We start from the raw sequence: 19951 nt of genomic DNA, 5'->3' as shown, positions 1-19951 counted from the left end.
CGCCCCTTCCGGCGGCGCGGCGCGGCGGCGCAGGCAGCGGCATGGCGCTCTACAACTTTAAGAAGATCACGGTGGTGCCCTCTGCCAAGGTACGGCGCTCGCTCGCCCCCTCCCGCCCGCTCTCCCCCGCCGGCGCGGGGCGCGCGACGCCCTCCCTCCCGCCGGGCGGCGGCGCGCGCCGCGCCCGCCACACGCGCGAGGGCAGTGCGCCCCCCCCCCCGCCGCCCGGCGCTGCCTCGGACTTCGCCACTCCCCCCGCCGGGAGACGTTGTGGGCTCGCCCTGGGCTGGGGCTCCTGGGCCTGGCGGCGCCTACCATGTGCGCGGGGGGGGGGGATGTGTGCCGGGGAGCGGGCGCCCCTGCCCGAGGAGGGCCCCTGAGGCGGCGGCGTGGCCCTTGCCGGAGCGCCGCGGGGCCCACAGACGGCCCTTTGGCTTTGAAAATCTGGTCATGCTGACGTAAAATTAATAAATAAGCACCTTCGCTGCCACACAGCCATGGTTTAACATACGATTGAAATGTCAGAAAAATTCTCTGCTGCTCAAAAATGCACATCTTAGTCAAACGTATGCCGGGCGGAGCGTGTAGCGTGGTTTGGGCCGCCGCCGCCGTTCCCTGACACGACACGTCCGGTGGAGTTTGTTTGGGACCGCAGGTGACAACCCTGCTGGCATCCCGGCACGGTGGAGCCCGGGGGGGAGCTGTGGCCGCTTCCAGAGCTGCTGCTGCTGCCGAAAACGTGGAAAGGAGGCAATTTCTTAAATAACTGTAACAAAAACCGGATAGAGAATGTACAAACTGCCTATTATTGTTCAGCGATAGAAACTCTGTTAGTATTAAACTTGGACACTAATGTTAACCATGCTGATACTTATATTTTTCTGCATCCACAACAACCTTGCAATAAGTTGCTTGATCTTAAAACATGCAAAATTCTTATATTCCAAACTAATGATATGGCATAGATGCACTTACCTGGTCGGCCTGCTCCTCCACCAGAATAAAAGTAATACCCTTATTGCATTATTACTTCTTGGCCGTTTGTGTAATTAATAAAGTTTCTTTAATTGCAGGACTTCATAGATTTGACATTGTCAAAGACTCAACGAAAGACTCCAACCGTCATTCATAAACATTATCAAATCCATCGGATTCGACAATTTTACATGCGAAAAGTCAAATATACTCAACAGAATTACCATGATAGACTCACTCAGATCTTAACAGATTTCCCAAAATTAGATGTAAGTCTTTTGTCATTTGATAATACAAAGGAACTTTGCTTTCAAGGCATCGTGAATACTTTTGCAACACTGTACTGGTTTTATTTGAGTTTATTTTGGCCTAAGCTGATTCAGTGCATAGTACATTTTGACTGGTGCGAAGGGGGTAACTTTAGCAAGCCTGTAGTACAAGAGTACTATTTTCCTGCTAGGAAATGGAGTCTAAACTCTGCTCATAAGTGATTACTGAATGATGAGTTTTGCAAGGTTTCTACGTTAACTTTCTGATCAAGTCAGTTTGATAGAAACTGTTACTGAGTGATGAGAAAGAAAGTTTTTTTAGAGTCTGTATGTTGTGTTTGCTTAATTATTCTTTGTGTATGTAAATGTAAGTCATTATATTCATGGTTAGTCTTTCCTAGAAAATACCTGGAGGAAGAAATATCCAAACTTATTGCATTGCCTCCCACCTACAGTTCTTCAAAAGATTTACTCTAACAACACAAACACTATTCTTGGCCCTATAAAGGATATTATTGAAAACATGCTTTGACAAGATGCCCATGGTCTAGCTTTCAACAACTGCAATTGAATCCATGTATCCAGTAGGGTTTTCTGTAGGCAGTTTTCTGTTCATGGTTAAATTGTTGATCTGCAGCTATATTTTTTCCTGATGTTTTCATAGCCAGTGATTTTTACTGCAGAATTCCCCCAAATATCTTCTGTATTTTGTTTAACATCGGATGATGAAATTTCTGCAAATAAATTCAGGAGTAGCTAAAGCATTTTGTTTGAAATTTGTTTAAACAATTTGAAATAAAGATGGTGCTTCCTTAAAATGCTGAAGGGTTTATCTGGGCATTAAAGAAATGCTGTTTATCCAGTCTTATACAGAATTTAATGTAGCACTCAAAAAAAGAGGGGAGTTATCTTGTTGCTCTTCTCTTGTAGCATGAATTTGCTTTTAGAAACTACTTCTATAGGTTTCTTGAAGTTTCTTTATTAAAAATACATCAAAGGTGTAATATTTAAATATTTTACAAAGCGAAGATGAAAGGGAAACTTCGTACAAGTCAGTCCAAAATGTGTATTGCGGAAGAAATTGAACGTTATTAAGAATTCTGCATGTAATGACTAAGCAGATTGTTTTCTTAAGAAGGAATGAAAGCAGTCTGGTTTGTGTTGTCAATTGTGTTGCTGAATTGAGGAAAAAAGGAACTTAGGTCGTTATTATCATCTTAAAGAAGGAAAATATTGGGCTTAATTTTATTTTGTATTTTTGTTTTAGGATATTCATCCTTTTTATGCAGATTTGATGAATGTTCTCTATGACAAAGATCACTACAAGCTGGCTTTAGGACAGATTAATATTGCCAAGAATCTGATTGACAAGTAAGGAATGTTCATTTCTTCTATTTTGTGCTTGTCCATTTGGTTGCTGGCTAACTTCTTATCTCTTTGTCTCCCCACAGTGTTGCTAAAGACTATGTGAGGCTGATGAAATATGGTGATTCTCTTTACCGCTGCAAACAGCTGAAACGTGCTGCGCTGGGACGAATGTGCACAATTATCAAAAGACAGAAACAAAGCTTGGAATATTTGGAGCAAGGTTTGTGTTCTAAATAGGCCAAAATAAGGCTATTGAAGAGGATGAAACATTCGTCCTTACAGATGGCAGTTAAACATTGAAACTGTTACTGATAACAATAGCAGGTAAAAACAGAAGAATGCGTTTAATACAGCAACTTTGTACAGGAACCATAGAAACAGTTCCAAAACCCCCAAATACTTATAATTTGTTTTCTAAGTAGGTTTTTTATTGAAAGTTCTTCAGATTTTGCAAGTGTTATAACTTACAGTTTTTTATATATATATATATATATATATAAAAACCTTTTAGTTATAAAATGTTTCTTGCCTAAAAGTCACATTCATGCTTTTCTTATCTTCACTTATATATGTTTGAAGAATTAGTGCTAAACATTTTCCAAACATTGTTCCTGACTTCAGCCTATGCTATCTGATTTGATCAGGTCATTTTAGCTGAGATGGGCAGAGATTTTAACTTTTAAAATATTTGTACAGTTTCTTTTCTTGTATGTAGATAATTCTGGAGTTAACAAACGATTATGTATTTTCAAAAATAATCAGTGAATCAATTTATAAAGTCCAAAAAGCCAGTTAAGTTGTGTATAAAAACTTCAGAATATGAATTTTTCTTTCATTTTTGTTAAATTATCTTAAATTATCACAAACATTTAACATTAACATTTCAGTGCGACAACATTTGTCTCGTTTGCCAACCATCGATCCCAATACACGAACTCTTCTGTTGTGTGGCTACCCAAATGTTGGAAAATCTAGCTTTATAAATAAGGTGTGTGAATTCTTTTTCAAAAATATTACTGAGATACCATTTAATTAAAATACTTTAAAGTAACACTTAAACAATTTGATGTCATTATGGCACTGTCTGATGTCAGAGGTAACAAATTTGTATGTGTGAACAGAGATTGAGTGAAATATGTAGAAGGATAAATGGAAAATTACAAAAGATTTCACTTAAAATACTGTAAGATAGTGTATTATCACCTTTACCAAAATAGCATGTATCTGATTAACGTATTTTCTAATATAGACATTCCTGCAGAGAATGAGCCAGAATAATCATTTTGTTAACCTTCCTGTAGCAAAAGAAGTGTATTATAATTATGATTTACTGCTTGCCAGTTCAGGATATTTTTAGTAAATGTGTATGAATAAATCTTGTTTTAAGGTTACAAGAGCAGATGTAGAAGTGCAGCCTTATGCCTTTACCACAAAATCTCTTTTTGTGGGACACATGGATTATAAATATCTGCGTTGGCAGGTAAGAACCGTTATTACCTTGCACTTTCTTAAAACAATTAACTGGTTGTAATCTGGTTCTCCATTTTGCAATGTGAGCTGCGTTTTCTTATCTTGATGAGACATACTATGTCTGAGAGCTGCTGTGCAAGATTTTTAATGCAGTATGCCAAATGAGGTTAGTAGTCCAAATCTATTCTCAAAATGTACACGTAGATGTGTGTGTTTTAAATTTGAGGGAGGAATGAGAACTGGAATTACTCATTGAAGACTTTTTATTACTGTCAAATTCTGGGCCAGGTTGGGGCAGGGCTCTTCCCTGTCATTCAGTACTTGGAATATTCATTGTTCTAAAACCACATTCTTCTCCCGTCATTCCACTTTCGTATTCTCAATTTTGCTGAGTTTGCAGACTTACTTACGATTGAAAGGCAAGAAAATTACTATTGTCAAAAAAGGCAATATTGACCAACAATCAAGCACCTTACAAAATGCTTTATTAATTGTCTTGTAATAAGGCCTGAGTTAATTATATCTGTGTGAATTTTAGGTGGTAGATACTCCTGGTATTTTGGACCATCCTTTGGAAGAGAGGAACACCATCGAGATGCAGGCTATAACTGCACTTGCACATCTTCGTGCTGCTGTGCTTTATGTAATGGATGTGTCTGAACAGTGTGGGCATAGCCTGGAGGAGCAAGTAGAACTCTTCAGAAATATTAAACCATTATTTGCTAACAAGGTAGATATGGTTTACATTGTTAATCAAATCCAGGTTTTTATAATGTGATAACTTGGGTAATGATACTTATTTTCTGTTTACTAGCCGCTTATAATTGTTGCAAACAAGTGTGATGTGAAGAGGATTGCGGAACTTCCTGAAGAGAGTCAGGTTAGAATGCTTCCCCCAGCTCGCTCGCTTTCTTCTGGAATTTGCAAAAATACTTATCATGGACTAACATAACTCATATTGGGCAAAGACTTTTACATGTCATTTCTTATTTTAACTATTTAATAATGTAATGGAAAGTCATTTTCCAGGTCTTGCCCTGTATCTTTTTAAGTAGTGTGTAATATATATACTTGCCTGAATATTATAAATACCAAGCAGAAGGCAACCCCTTAGCTGTTTCAGAAATCTTTGAGGCTGTGAGAGCTTTTGTTTACCATGGTAGTTGGAAGTAAGACTGAATAGCTTTGTTCAATAATTTACATTTCAGTGAGAGTTCAGAGACAATGAATGCTAGATTGAGAGGTGCTGCTGAACAATTTCTGTAGAAACCTGTAGAAACCCCTGCTGGGCAGCAGTTTGTGTATATCCAAGGCTAGGGTTTTTTTACATGCACAAGTTCAAGAATGCACATAATTTGTGTTTCTCTCTCTCTCTCTCTTTTTTTTTTTTTTTGCTTATATGTCCTTTGTCATTCTTTCATAGAAGGTAGTTATGTGCTTAAAAGATAAAAAGATTAAATAAGACTGTAGCCATAAAGCTGGTCATCTTTTCAGAAATAAATTTTAATAAAATATTCAATAACAAGTTGCATGTGTTGATATTGGATTAAAATTTCTGTTCTTAATGGTAATGTTCTATTAAGAAATCTGCAGAGTGTAATTTTTTGGAATAATGCTTCTGTTTCAGAAAATATTTGAAACTTTTCAGGCAGAAGGATTTTCTGTAATAGAGACAAGTACTTTAACAGAAGAAGGTGTAATCCAAGTTAAGACAGAAGTAAGTTTTTTCTCTGTCAGTTTTGTTCCAAATGAACAGCTAACTATTTTGTCTCATTTGTGTGAATTTAATCGCTGTTAAACTGTGCATTATAGTGACAAGCTTTAAGCATGCTATCCTTGGTAGTCTGTTTAGCCTCAGCAGATTTAGATGCAAACCTCTTTCTGGAAACTTACTTATATCTAATGTAATGCATAATTTTAAAATTTCATGGTTAGGTTTATCTTGGTCTTGTTGCTTTATCTATATAATTTGTCAGCTCTCATTATAAAAGATTAGTTATATGAAAAATATAAATCATATGCATCTTCCCGTGATATTTTTTATATTGAAATACCCTGAGATTTTTTTGAGGGCAAGAGAGGTAAGAGAATAAATGTAAGATCAGATGTGAAGCTAGGTATTTGGAGTTGGAAGTCTACTGCATTGTTTGTTGTATCAGGAAGACTTCTTTCCTTTCCTAATGTTGCTGTGTGCACTCTTAGGCCTGTGACAGACTGTTGGCCCATCGTGTTGATACTAAAATGAAAGGAAATAAAGTGAATGAAGTGTTGAATAGATTACACTTGGCCATACCAACTAAAAGAGATAACAAGGTAGGCTACATATATACCCTTTTTAATATATTTTCCAGTACTCTTTAAAATAAAGGTAGGATGAGAATTCTCTCTTGGCTCAACATGTGAACAGATTAATGTGGTGAGATGTGTTTACTTTTCATCTATAAATGTCTCTGCTGATGGGTGAGTCAGCTTAGGACTTTATTTTCTTGAGAAACAGAATACAGTAGTAATTTATAGCATTATAAAAATTATGGATTCAAGCATTTCATGCTTGTTTTGCGGGGGGGTTGTTGCATTAATTTCAGGAACGGCTGCCTTTTATACCTGAGGGAGCAATAGCACGTAAGAAACGAATGGAAGTAGACGCACCCAGGAAGAAACTGGTAAGTGGCATCTCTTAATGAGGAAATAAGTAGATGATTTTTAAATTTGCTGAATTAGCACATATATTTAAAATTAGAAGGCATATAAAACTGTGTATATCTTTGCAGGAAAGAGATCTTGAACTTGAAATGGGAGATGATTATGTTTTGGATCTTCAGAGTAAGTATTATATAAGTCTCAATACTTAAGCGATAAAGTTTGACTATTTCTGTTTTCTGGGAGAATACCTAAACCTGATTCCTTTCAACTAAGTATCAATAGCACCATTTTATTGCATACTGTTCTTTTCTGCTGTTCCATAACTTCTAATCTTTATTGACTCTTTCGTGTTCTGTGATGTCACTCAGTGTTTTCACATTTCAGAATTAATGACATGTAATGAATAGTCTGATGATTCAGTTGTTTTTTACCTTTATTTTATATTGCGGTATCTCCTGATACTGTCCTCTTCAAGGAGGTATCAATATGACAGAGGTTGCATGTGTTCTGTTTCAGCTGGGTATCTGTTGCTTACTATGGCTTTGCAGTGGGTGTTGTCATTGTCCAGCAATCTTTTGAAGTAGGAAGGGGATCCGAAGTATTTGTGAATATTTATCAGAGATGCTATCAGATTTGTGCTACTTAGGAATATGACAATTTTTTTATTATGATCTCAGTGTTGTCTTCTAACATTGAACACTTTTTGAAATTATTTTGGCACTTTATTAACTTTTTAAATTTTTTTTAAGAATACTGGGACTTGATGAATTCATCTGAAAAATACGATAAGATACCAGAGATATGGGAAGGTCATAATATACTTGACTATATTGATCCGGATATCATGAAAGTGAGTTTTCCATTATTCTTTTTACACCTTCTTGCCTTTTCATTCATTAGTTTATTTAGTGTAAATTACTGTATTCTTAGATGAAAACAGTGCTTCATGAAAACAAGTTCTACATTGTCTGAACTTGCCATGGGAAAAGATACTGTTTTCTGAATAACTAAGGGCAGAATTTCAGAAAAATGGAAAATTGCTTTACTCTGTCAGAAGGTAACCTCTTGACTCTTTGACTGTAGACAGAAGGAATGCAGTTATCAAAATGTATGTATTATTAATAATAGGAACATTCACCCAGTGAGTAGTGAGTGCAGACTGTGGAGCTGCTCATTATGCAGTTGGGCTCATCTGAGTTGCTGGTGCTCCAGACTCACGCTAAATGTAGAAAGAAAGATTTTTTGAGAGTATGATGCCATAAACAGCACAGCTAGGGCAGGTCAAGATACAGTACATCAATGCAGTAGGCAGCTTCAGGACAGCTGTACAAATGCAGCCAAACTGCACTACAATGTGAGCTAGGAAGCCTGTGTAGTATTGCACCCCATGGCTTCTTGCACAGTAATCCATTTCTCTGACTGCATTAAGCATGGCCAGAAGGATCGTTCTAAGTCACATAGCTCCTTCTTTGAAGGGTCTCCATGGTGTTTTTGTCATAGCTCTGGCCAATACAAAAATGTAATTTTGAGATCCTCAGATTATAAATCAAGGATTTGAATTTGTGGTCCAAATACAAACTTCTTGATTTTCATCTGATCTCCTCAAATTTTAAGAAACTGGAAGAATTAGAAAAAGAGGAAGAACTGAGAGAAGCTGCTGGAGAATATGACAGTGAACCTGAGAGTGAAGATGAAGAAATGATGGAAATCCGACATCTGGCACAACAGATCCGAGAAAAAAAGAAACTGAAAATCCTGCAGTCAAAGGAGAAAGATACACGGGGTCCGAGGATGCCTAGAACGGCTAAGAAGGTGAGTATAGAACATATTGTATAATAAAATCTTGCTGATGTATAATAACTATAAAAAAGTATAATTTTTGTAGTGGAACTGATCGCTTTTTCTCACGTTTTACCCTCATGCTTGCTTGCTTTCTTCTGTATTCATAGGAGTGCTGATCTTAGTTATGGGGACATACAAAAGGATTTGTATTATGTCACACAAATGAGTTTTCTGTAAGATTACCATATATATTGCAGAAAAGGTTTTAGGAATATAATCCAGCTCATTTAGTTGGGCTGCTCTATGGGATTTTTTTTATTTATTTTATTTTTTATGTGTAAAGTTAGAAGTTTGAGATCATTATTTAAAATTAAAATTGTGTAAAATTTGTTATGGGGCCTTCCTATGCTGGAAAAGATCAGATGTTTCTTCTTGGAAGCTAGATAACATACTTTCTAATGTCAAAAACTCTTGTAACCAGTCCAAAAGGATTGCTAGATACCAAACTGTAAAAATTAGACATTTTCAGAAAATGAATCTTGCTAGTTTTGCACCAAAAAATATATCCTCCCCCACAGTGTATGCCTTTCGGGAGAGAAGGAAACATTTCTGATAGAAACGCCACTTCCCCTCTCTCCCCCATTCAAAAAAAGACAAACTATTTGAAAGATTTTTTTTGGAATGCTGGGACAAATCCTGTGAATAAGGATTTATGGATAAAGAGAATTAAGTGAACGTGAAGTTATGACTTTCATAATATGGTTGTGCAGTATGCCATGAGGAATAAAGATGTCATATTTACATATAGTATTTACATGTATATAGTAAACCTATGTATATACATAGGCTTATGGCCATTTATTAAGACAAAAATCAGATAGGATCATTATTTTTAAAGAGAAATGTGATTTCTTAACTTTCTCTTTACAGGTCCAGCGGAAGGTGCTAGAGAAAGAAATGACTGATCTTGGACTTGACATGACTAATAAAGATGATGTAAGCTTTTTGCTCATTAAATATTACAGTTATCTGAAAGAGATCGGTTTCATTGTATGCTAAATTTCTTTGAGCACATTTGAAATGTGTATTATGGTTAGCACAAGAGAGAGGTGGGCTCTTATGGAGGAAATGTGAAATCTGAATGAGGCAGCCAATACCGGAATGTTTGAGTGACATGGTTGTAACAGGCTGGGTGGCCTGAACGCACCCCCCCCCCCCCCCCAGTATTTATAAGGAATCACAAATGTATATATGCACTGCTTTCTATTAGAACTTCCTTTGAATTTGTATAGGGTTCAAGAACTTGGTATACAAATTGGGATTGGCTAAACATACTTCTTAAAATTTCGAGACTGTTTTGTTGGATGGGATACTATTATGTCAGAAATAGTAATAATGACAGATCAGGCTTATCTTTTTACAATTCATTAGTGCTGTGAGTTCTAATTAAAGTTTTTGATTGCCTGGTTGGCATTTTTAGATGCAATACAGTCATGGAGTAGGACTTCAAAACCTAAATTTGCCTTGGGGAATCGTTTTATTTTATCATAAATTAAAAAAAAAATCCATTTTGTATGGCAAATCCAGCAGTATTATGACTATCTGAAACTTGAGACCTTAATTCTTTAAATAAACTGGGGGTTAGTGAATAAGGGAATTATACATCTGAAGTAAGCATTTATGGTTCTCAGAGCTGACATGCCATGTTGATTTAGGAGCTATACTTATGCTGTAGGATGGTAGTCTTTATGTCTGAATTTCTTTTGTGCTTTGTCCTATAAAGAGATAGCCAGTAATCAGAGTGGACTTCTTCATTGCTTTTTTGCTGTTGTTGTAAAATTGCTTCAATATTGCTGTCCATTAATTTTTCTATCAGTTTTTATCCATGAGTTTATTCAACCCCCCCCCCCCGAAAACTGTGGAATTAATAATTTTTAAGAGAACATGCTAATATTCACTAAAATTTGAATATTGCTGTTGGACAGATAGATGATGACCGACAATTGACAAGGTCTTTATGTTACTATGGTATAACCAAACTAATGTGTCACAGCAGTTCACGTCCTACTTTTTCATATTAATCTAATTTGAAATGAATGAATGAACATTAACCTAATTTGAAATCCCAGCTTCTGTCTGTGCTGATTTTTCCTATTTTTAATAATTAAAATGCTGTTCTGAATTTCAGGCACATTATGCAAGAAGGTCCCGTAGTGTTACAAGGAAACGTAAACGTGATGAGTCTGAAGCCCCTAAATCTGTGGCACGTAGTCGCAGCTCCTCTCGCCCACCACGTGATGTCTCTGGTCTTCGTGATGCTAAGGTTTGTTAAAGTTACCTATCTTTGTAGGAACTCAGATGGCATGATTGTATTTAAATTGTCTTCTGGGAAGCTTAATTCTGAGATGGTTATGTTTGTCAAGAAGATCAGAAAAATATAACTACTTCCAGTTCATCTCTTTTCTTTGTGGCTTCATATTCTGTTGGTTTGTACTCATACCTTCAAAAGTGCCTAATTCATTCTTAAAAATAATATGTAGTAATACAGACTGAGAAAGTACATTTTAAAAATGTTTTTCTCTAAGTGCAAATAAAAGAGAGCTCTAAAAGCTGAACATGCTCCATAATCTAACAGTGCAGTTCCATCTGTAGCAAGTTAAGAGTTCCAGGGATAGCAACATCACATTTTTTTGTATTGGAAAAGAGTTTTGCTAAGGAAGATTAGTGTCACTTATACCTGATACTGTTGTGGAGTTGCAGTTGGTGGCTTATGTTGTGTATTATTTAATGTTCTCCTTAAAATAATGTACCCTTTTTTTTAACAAAGGGTAAACCTATTTGGAGAAGTTATACAGTGCGTGTATTTGTTTGTTTTTAAATAGATGGTGAAGAAAGTTAAGACTATGGCAAAGAATGCTCAGAAGAAAATGAATCGCCTGGGCAGGAAAGGAGAATCCGACAGACATGTATTTGATTCTAAGCCAAAACATCTGCTGGCTGGAAAGAGAAAATCTGGTAAAACACAGAGAAGATGAGCCTTCCGAATTAAAACATAAGTTTATTAAAACTCATTTCTGGTCCTGTTTTTCTTTTCAGCGAAATCAGAGTATTAAAAAAGTATACATTGGTATTGGGAGTTAAAATACCTGAAGCTCAGAGAGGGACAATTCCGGTATCTTGCTCTTGCAGTTCTACGTGGGTTAGTAATACCATGAGAAATTTCTGTCAAGACCAGTGGCAGAAACCAGTTCTAAATAGACATCAGAAATGCCACTTCATTCCATTTTCTTGCTCATGTCCTTCTTGTAGCATTAAGTATTTAAAATTTCATGTAAAACTAGATTTAAAATGAAGTTAAATCTACAAGTGCTTGGTGGTAAAACTCCCATCAGAACTAAAAACGCACCCTTCATAAGAAACTGAACCAATGAGGTTTGACTTTCTGTGCTTTTTCTGTGCATGAGTTAATTCTTTGATGTATAGTAAGTGATGAGTTCATGTTGCAGTTTTTGGATGGGAAGAGTGGGTGAGAATGCTGAGCTCTTTGACTGTTTTCACACTTCCAATGAAAGTGATACCCTTACCTTGATCATATTCTTCCCTGGGGAAGGAATGGGAGACTGACAAGCACTGCACAAAGTTAGTGTTTGTGCACTGAACTAGTTTTGAATGAATGGGAAAAATATTTGCCTGTTTACTAAGCTAAATAATGACTGAAGCTGGAGGAGTAGTTGCTGTTTCAATACTGAGCGGTAATCATTCCTGTAATAACATGGGCAGGTAAAGTTACAACTTGGATTTTTAATATTGCAAATATGCAAAAGAGTCAAAACTTTGGCTTAAGTTCATGTCAATTATGCTACTGTCGTCCCCAGTTTAGGGATACATTTTTTCTTTAAAGGCTAATGTACAAAAAATTCTGTATCTGTTTAAGATGAAATATATTCTGTCAAATATTAAATATTCCTTTTTTGTCTCTAGTTAAAAAACAAGGTAGGAAATATCTAGAGGTTAGTAAAATTATGCATTATAAATGTAGTGCATGAACAAAGCAATTATAAAACAGTTTTTAAGATTAAACTGGAGTCCAATAAAACGCACATGTAAAATAGTACCAAAATGGCAAGGAGGGGGGATCCTTAATCTTGTTTTTTTCTTTGAACTATTTCTTTTAAACACAAAAGGGGAACAGGACTGTTCAGCTGCCAACTTACATATTGGAACATTATGTATAATTCTGTTTTCTTTCCTCCTCTACTAAACATAGTAAGTTTTGTATTAGAAAATATTCTCAAATTCTCTAAAGTTTAATGTCAAGAAAAACATCATAACTTCTAAGGAAGTTTAAAAAAAGAACAAAACTGTGTTAGCAAAACTTTTTCAGCTTCTTTATGCACATTATTTCTATTTCAGGGTATGCTTTGTCAGCTTTTGCTCCAAGCTGGCCATTTGAACTAGATGAGTAGTACTTTGTTAAAATAAAATTACACCCTGCTACCCCCAATCATGTTGCTTTAGTGATGCTTGATAGGCAGTTTGTTCTTTATAGTGTAGTAACTTCAGAGGTTACTCTTCACATGGCTGTAAGTCTGGGGGAAAAAAACCAAAACCAAAACCAAAAACACAGTCCAAGGTTTTAGGTTAGGTATTTTAATCCTTAGTCTTATCTTTAAAATCACATTTCTTTTAGAAAATACTTTAATACATTACTTGGGTAATGTAGCTGATTGCACTGAATTCAACAGAGCTGTTACTTTACTATTCCCTCTCCCACCGTTATTTGCTGTAAAAGAACATATCAAGTCAGGTCAATACACAACAACTTGACCCTACAACTTTAAATGTTGAACCAGTAGAGATGCTGGCACATAACAGCTTCAATGCTGCAGTCATAATTGTTGCAACAACTGAGATGAGAAAGAGAAAAATGTTAAGCATTTGAAAATCTACCTTTACCTTGAAACCAGGCACAGACTAGTTACAACCATGTTTCACATACAGGGAGAACTGAAGAACAACATCTTATTTTATCAGAAAAACTCTGGTAGAGATTAACCTCAAAGAAATCTAGGTTTTTGAATGGTCTGCTATCAGAAGACATCACAATTCAGGCTTTCAGGGAAAAATATTGTACTTAAATTCAAATTGAGATACCCTTGATTATTCACTAACTTATTAAAAACAAAAAAGAAAACACAACCCTACTCTGTTAACCAGTAACTGATTGCAAGATCAAAAAGGAGTAGCTCTGACACTCAAGTAGAATTTCTCATAAACTAAAATTAAGACTTAGTGTAAGCCCATAAACTCTCAAACTTGAATTTTGGAGTTTGAACAACTACTTAAATAGCAGGTTTGAGTTTTCAGGGACTTCAGAAAGGGTCTTATAGTAGATACTGCAAGAAAAAAAAGCTTGCATCAGAATGCCTCTGTTTTCTGGAAGCTGGAGAAGTGCCATCCAAAGCATACCCCTCCTCCAGTCTGCTGAGTCTGCTTCGTGTTAGGTATCTAGCATTCACATTTGGTATAATTAACCATTAGTTTCCAATTAGAGCTGTCCAGAAAACTACCCAGTATTTAGTCATCACTTAACCAGAAAGGGGAAGGGGTGGAAGTGGTTATTATTTAAAGCTATGATAGACCTTTTTTATGATGCATCATCACATAAGATATTAAAAGTTTCAGATGCACTAAATGATCTATGGTTTTTTTGGTATTAGTGCAAGATTTCAAGCTTCAAAGAACTCAATACACACAATCTAATTACTTAAGCTTTTATGTGTTTTTTTTTTAATGAGACAGTACAGCAGCTGAAGAGGTCTACTTGCAATTATCTTTATTGCTTTGAACTAATTGATTTTCTTTAGGGAATCGGTCTTCTCCACATCAATGTAGAACTCATCTTTCAAAATACGGATTACAAATGAATTTAAGTGATGTGAAGTTGAAAGGATACTATCTCTACTGAACGACCTGGACAGGTGATGTCCAAATTCCCTTGCCAGCACACATAATTATTACAGAAGGAAATAAGAGCAAAATGGGTACACACAGGTTGAGAATTCTTTCACATCACACGAGGAGGGTAATGGAGAAAAACAAAGCCAGGAGGCCTGTTACATTACCATTACTTATTTTAAATGAGACCAAGCTAAACTCACCCAAAGTGAAAGGGGGTTGTGGGAGGCGTTTGAGAAAAAAAATGACTATAACCATCTCTGTATAAAGTTGTTAAACATGCTACAGGTGGACCATATTTTTTAGCACTTGAGTCAGAGTTACCACACTGTTAGTGAGACAGCATATTGCTAGCCTTCAGCATCTTTCACCCCTGGCTATTTACATTCTGTGTATTCTTTCATGATCAATAAATTTATTCAAGTTAGGCAAGTTATCCCACCACTTAAAAAGAAAGGTCTCTGCAATTAGTTTAAACCATGGAGTAATCTTAACTTCATTCTTGGAGGCTTTGTCTAAGAGCTGTTTTAGTTCTTTCTGTGTCACGTAACAGTAGCTCTGGATCTCATTAGGGTCAGGATTCAGTGTTACATCCTTCTGTACAAATAAGATATAGTCTATTTCATGTTCACCCCAAATCCCATCAGACTGGGCCTTGTAGTGAATTCGTGTCAGATAGGAGATTTCTTCTGGAGTTACCTACAACCAAAACACTTGTTAGAACAGGCAACAAGACAAAAAAGAACAGTCAAACTGCTGGACATTACAGAATAATTAACAGCTACTATCCTCTTCCTAAAACGGATTATTTTTTCTGGATGTACAATTGCAACGTATTTCTTTACTACTAAGTACTATGAAAAAAACAAACTTTTAATTGCACTTGTACTTTGATCACATAGATGGCACAGCATTTCTCTAGTCAGATTACCCTATAGTATGTTGAGTGGGTTTCTTCTATACAGTAATTTAAGTTTAAATAGTGTTTACCAGAGCTTGATATACACTTACTGAAGCACTAATCAATACTGAAACACTTGCACTTGCCCCTTAGTTCCCAACCAAAAGACCTGACAATTATTTAAAGCCAAGATCATAACTGCTTGCTGATAGACCATGTACAACATTGATCTACCAGGGACTGGTGCAAGTTGCAGACATGTTAAGTAATTCCTGGGACAACCTAACCATCTTATCATGCTGTTTCTCCCTTGTCCCATGACGCAAACACACTTAGTTACAGAATGTAAAAAGAGGTTTCAACCACCAGCATATTTCAGCCAGTTTTACCCTGCTCTCTATGCACTCCTAAGTTGCCACCAGAAAAGAAGGTTGCCAGAAGTAGGCTGTGGGATTGGTCTGGAAGTGGTCAGGGCACCTAGTGCTCTGGCCACTCCTTCCCGCAGGAAACTTGGGAGCGCATGGACATGCTGCCCAGCATGCCCCCACAGAGGCCCTCCAGGAGCACCAGCTGCACAGAACCCCTCCCTACAGCACATTCTGCTGTGGGCCCGGAGGAAGTACAGCACAGTCCCTTCTCATACTACTTGGGCAAGCAGTACAGCCAGCCCAACTGGAAAACGCTTGCACCCACAGTTAGAACTGAAGCAACAAAATGCTTCATTACTGTGTGATTTACTCTTTGGCTCTTATTTAATTTGAGCAATGAAATACTCTAAAACACCATTTAGTGAGATAAGTCTTTGAGATTCCAGAATATAGCCCAAGAAGTCTCATATTCATTAAGTCCTCTACATCTCCAAAGCTGAAGTTAAATTCATTTTTAGGTCTCAGGCTGACCCTCTCTGCCAGATGCATTTAATATGTAAATCATCAATCACTATCAAGATTTTCCCTTTCTCCCTCCTTCCTTTACCTGCTCCATGGGAATTCCTAATTCTGCTTTCAGTCGTCTTTGTGCTGCTCTCCGAACACCAATGGCATCATTTTCTTCTAGTTCTAGTGGATGGCTTAGGGGATGACTACAGCAAGTGTTGGTAAAACAATCTGCAAGAAGTTCGTATCAGTACAGTGTTAAAACAATATAAAGCATTACAAAAAACCTGAGATCAGGACAGCAATTCAGAATCTCAGAGTTTTGTTTCTTTTTTTGTAGAGGAGAAAGGTCGGAGGGGAAGGAGGATATTTTCAACCCTTTTTTTCCCCCCTATTTTGCACAGGGATTACCCTGTCAAGTACTACTTTGCATGTTAGTGTCTGATACACGCAAACACATGCATCCTCTGACGCAAGAGAGTACCTACTTAAAAAGCCAGTTTAAAAAGACCCTGTTTATCTGCAAATGCTAATTAAAGTAACTTTGGGGAGTTTATATGCAACAGAGTATTGAGAATTCTCCCAGAGCTTGCAAAAATCAACTGACAGCAAGCAAATAAGCAGTTTACACTTGTACTTAAAGAACAGCCTCTCCATACTCTGTGTCAAATATATTAAAAACTACTAGTCAGTAATGCAGCTGCTATCAGCCAAGCCTTGATTTGAATCTAGCTCAAAAGCATCTAAAATATAGTCTAATTGCCTGCAAACTACACTTGAGCATTTTGATCAATTAGTGATTAAGGAAAAAACAATCTTCAAAGTAAAGATTTTTGGAAGGAAAGAAAGGTCTTTCTTCCTACATTTGGGAAACTTTAGAAACACACAAATTTGTTTTCCAGCTGAAATTCCGAAACAGACAGCTTTAGGTTTCTTCCAGTGTGTTTTATTTTTATGCTTCTTTGCATTTGATAGTAATAGCTTGGGAGTCTTCAAAAAGGATACAGTTTGGCTGCAGTCTCAATTTTTCCTATAGGCAACAAAAGTATTTGTTAAGACTTAGAGAGATAAAAGGTACATTGTTCTGACCGAAGCACAACACAACTGCTTCTCAAGCAGAATGACTCCACAATACATCAACTACATGTTACAGTGGAAACAATTACACTCTGCAGAGGTACGAGAGCAACTTCTCCAACTCTACTAATTAAGTCTTTCAGCAGAGCAGATAAACAACACACACTCTACATTTGCACAGACAGGATCAAACAAGTCATGAGAGAATCATTTCCCAAGAGCATGTGTAACAGTAAGTGAGTGCTGCCATTCTCTTGCTTCATCCATGAGAAAAGTACTTCTCAAGCTATTTTAAAAGTATTACCTTTCCAAAGAAGTAAATTCTAAAGCTTCAGAATGAGTTGCACTCAAAATCAGACAGGCATTGTTTTAAATATTGGTTTAAATAAAACATTTTGATAAATATGATATGTGTCCATACTAACCTGGAAAAGTAATTTTAGCATGCGATCTCTGCTGCAACAACAGTTTATTTTCTGTATTGAATAAGAAAACACTGAATGCTCGGTGCAACAATCCTAAAAATAAAAACACAGAAAGTTATTTAATGGAGGAAAAAAAAAACATTAAAAGACAGAGTTTAACAGCCTAGAAGAATGGCTTTATTTTTTTAAAAAGACAAAACAAAAAACCCACAACAGTCAAAATTCATACCTGTTAAAAAACAAGGATTTTAGGAAAAACTCTTCTAAGGGTTTCTATTTCAACTTAGACTTAACATTAGGAGATTACAAAAGCGCTAAAAACAACAAGACAACAGAAGCGATCTACTAAACTCTGTTAGTTCACCATTTTGAAGATGCACATTCAGACAAGCCTCTAGAAAGGCTCAGTATCCATAAATCTATTATCAAAAAGAGATGACACAAAAATCCTGAACAAGCTGTAGGGAATTTCAAGGAGCTTCAGGAACTGCAGAAGTATAGTGGAAAGGAAACTTCCTTAAGGATAGTACAATTGTTGGTTATTGTAGCTTTTGTGTCCTTCTTCAGAGCACTCATGAATACAGAAAGAGAGGACACAAACTACTATGTGAAAATTCACAAACGTGACCAACCAAAAGTAAAACTGATTGATAGGCAATTAAAATGACAACAGAAAACCTTCCGATCACCAGTAGGTGAGGCAGAACTCCACCTTAGCTACTGAAAATCAAAGTCTGTTCTATTCATAAAGAACTCAGTGAAGAAGCATGTGGTGCTCTTTGGAAGAGCCACACAGAATCAGATATCTAACAGAGAAACAATACTAGTTTATCATCAAAATGTGCGATTCTAAATATTAAGCAAAACATATGGCTTATATCTGTAATCACTCATTTCTCTCCTTTGCTACTGCCTCTAGCACTGTTTGTTCCCCCATATTGCAACTCTTTGAAATTTGACACTGTAAGCCTTGCAGGGAAGCCTTGCCCTGGTTTGATCAGCACCCACCTGCGAGTGACTTTAATTTAATCATTAATATATTTATGAAAATGTGGAATCAAACTTAATGGTTCAATTAGTAATAAAGCTGTACCTTTATCAATGTTTTCATTCAAATGACAGTTCTTCTTAGTGTCTGCTCCAATCTTGTTATCATTTTCATCAATAAGGATGCACATCTCAGCCAGGAGCTGCACCTGCTGCTCATCCAGATTATCTGTGTTTACTTCAGGCATTGTGGCAGTATAACACGTTCTACTGAAAACACCAATGAAAAGAAGAAGAGTAATTCAGCAATATTAACACCTAGAAGATTCAGGCAGAGCATGAGGAATGATTAAACGGCTGGGTTTTCTAACACAGTTGGTATCAGTTGAGTACCATTTGTATTTTTCAGGTTTTACGTGCCTTTTAGATCTCTGAAATTTCCTACCCATAATACATATCATATTGCAACATAAGGTAGGTGCTTAAAGGATTATTATCATGAAACTCCATATAACAGCTGCAGCAGGAGAACAAAACTCAAACATAACATTTTGATGGGCTAACATAGTATAGAAAATTCAATACTAAATTTCCCCCAGAACTAATGAAAACTGTGTCTAAAACCACAGGCTCTGCATGCTCTGCTCAATAACTCTGCATTACAAGTACAATGAGAAAGAGAGAGGCAGAGAGAGAGAATATATGTATGTGTGTATATATATGTACACTTTCCCCTCTCCCCCGGTAAGAGCTCGGTAATCAGATTCCCCTGACCAAGCCTAGCAGACCAAGGCACTTCCAAAACAGAAAAAAACAAAACCGACCTTCATAACCGTTGCTCCACTCCCTCCCTGACCACCGCGTGTGTATACCCCGAGCACTTAAGTCATTAACGGAAAAAAGAACAAGTTATTTCCACCTTTAAACTACTCCATAATCTAAAGCCCCTGCTGTGTTTCAAGCAGAGCACATTTTCAGGTGGCAGTTTCAGATATTTCATCTGCTCCTCCCCCCCTCCGGCCCGCTCCCTCAGCGGCTCCCCGGTTAAACCCGCCGCCCTCACCTCACAGCACGGGCCCTGGCTCCCCACAGGCCCGCGGCGGACGGGTGCGGCGGCGGCTCGCGACAGCCCGGCACGCAGCAGCGGCAACGGCGCCCCCGCCACACCGCGGCTCCCCGGCCGCCCCCCGCAACGGCCGCCCGGCGCAGCGCGCGCCACAT

The 19951-nt window shown here is 37.2% G+C and overlaps 2 protein-coding genes across 3 annotated transcripts; one reads left to right on the top strand and one right to left on the bottom strand.

Annotated features, from left to right (window-relative positions):
- Positions 1-11578, top strand: GTPBP4 (GTP binding protein 4). Its single transcript, XM_067291911.1, has 17 exons — positions 1-89; positions 1074-1244; positions 2512-2615; positions 2696-2832; positions 3500-3600; positions 4000-4092; positions 4621-4812; positions 4897-4962; positions 5710-5799; positions 6285-6395; positions 6668-6745; positions 6854-6905; positions 7475-7575; positions 8340-8537; positions 9438-9503; positions 10696-10830; positions 11390-11578. Exons 1-17 carry the CDS (start codon positions 42-44, stop codon positions 11540-11542), a joined length of 1896 nt encoding a protein of 631 aa, XP_067148012.1. The 5' UTR covers positions 1-41; the 3' UTR covers positions 11543-11578.
- Positions 11579-13888: 2310 nt separating this feature from the next.
- Positions 13889-19951, bottom strand: IDI1 (isopentenyl-diphosphate delta isomerase 1). 2 transcript variants are annotated; one of them, XM_013952565.2, is made up of 5 exons: positions 19794-19951; positions 18837-19000; positions 17744-17836; positions 16342-16472; positions 13889-15164 (listed from the first exon to the last, which is right to left on the bottom strand). In XM_013952565.2, the coding sequence occupies exons 1-5, from the start codon at positions 19949-19951 to the stop codon at positions 14847-14849; spliced, it is 864 nt and encodes a 287-aa protein (XP_013808019.2). In that variant the 3' UTR covers positions 13889-14846. The 2 variants fall into 2 exon arrangements, with proteins under 2 accessions (XP_013808019.2, XP_067148014.1); XM_067291913.1 differs by having other exon boundaries at positions 18837-18997.

Source organism: Apteryx mantelli, chromosome 2, assembly GCF_036417845.1.
Source record: "Apteryx mantelli isolate bAptMan1 chromosome 2, bAptMan1.hap1, whole genome shotgun sequence".
Lineage (NCBI taxonomy): Eukaryota > Metazoa > Chordata > Aves > Apterygiformes > Apterygidae > Apteryx > Apteryx mantelli.
Note: the sequence above shows the minus strand (reverse complement) of the source record. Positions and strands in the feature narration are given on the sequence as shown.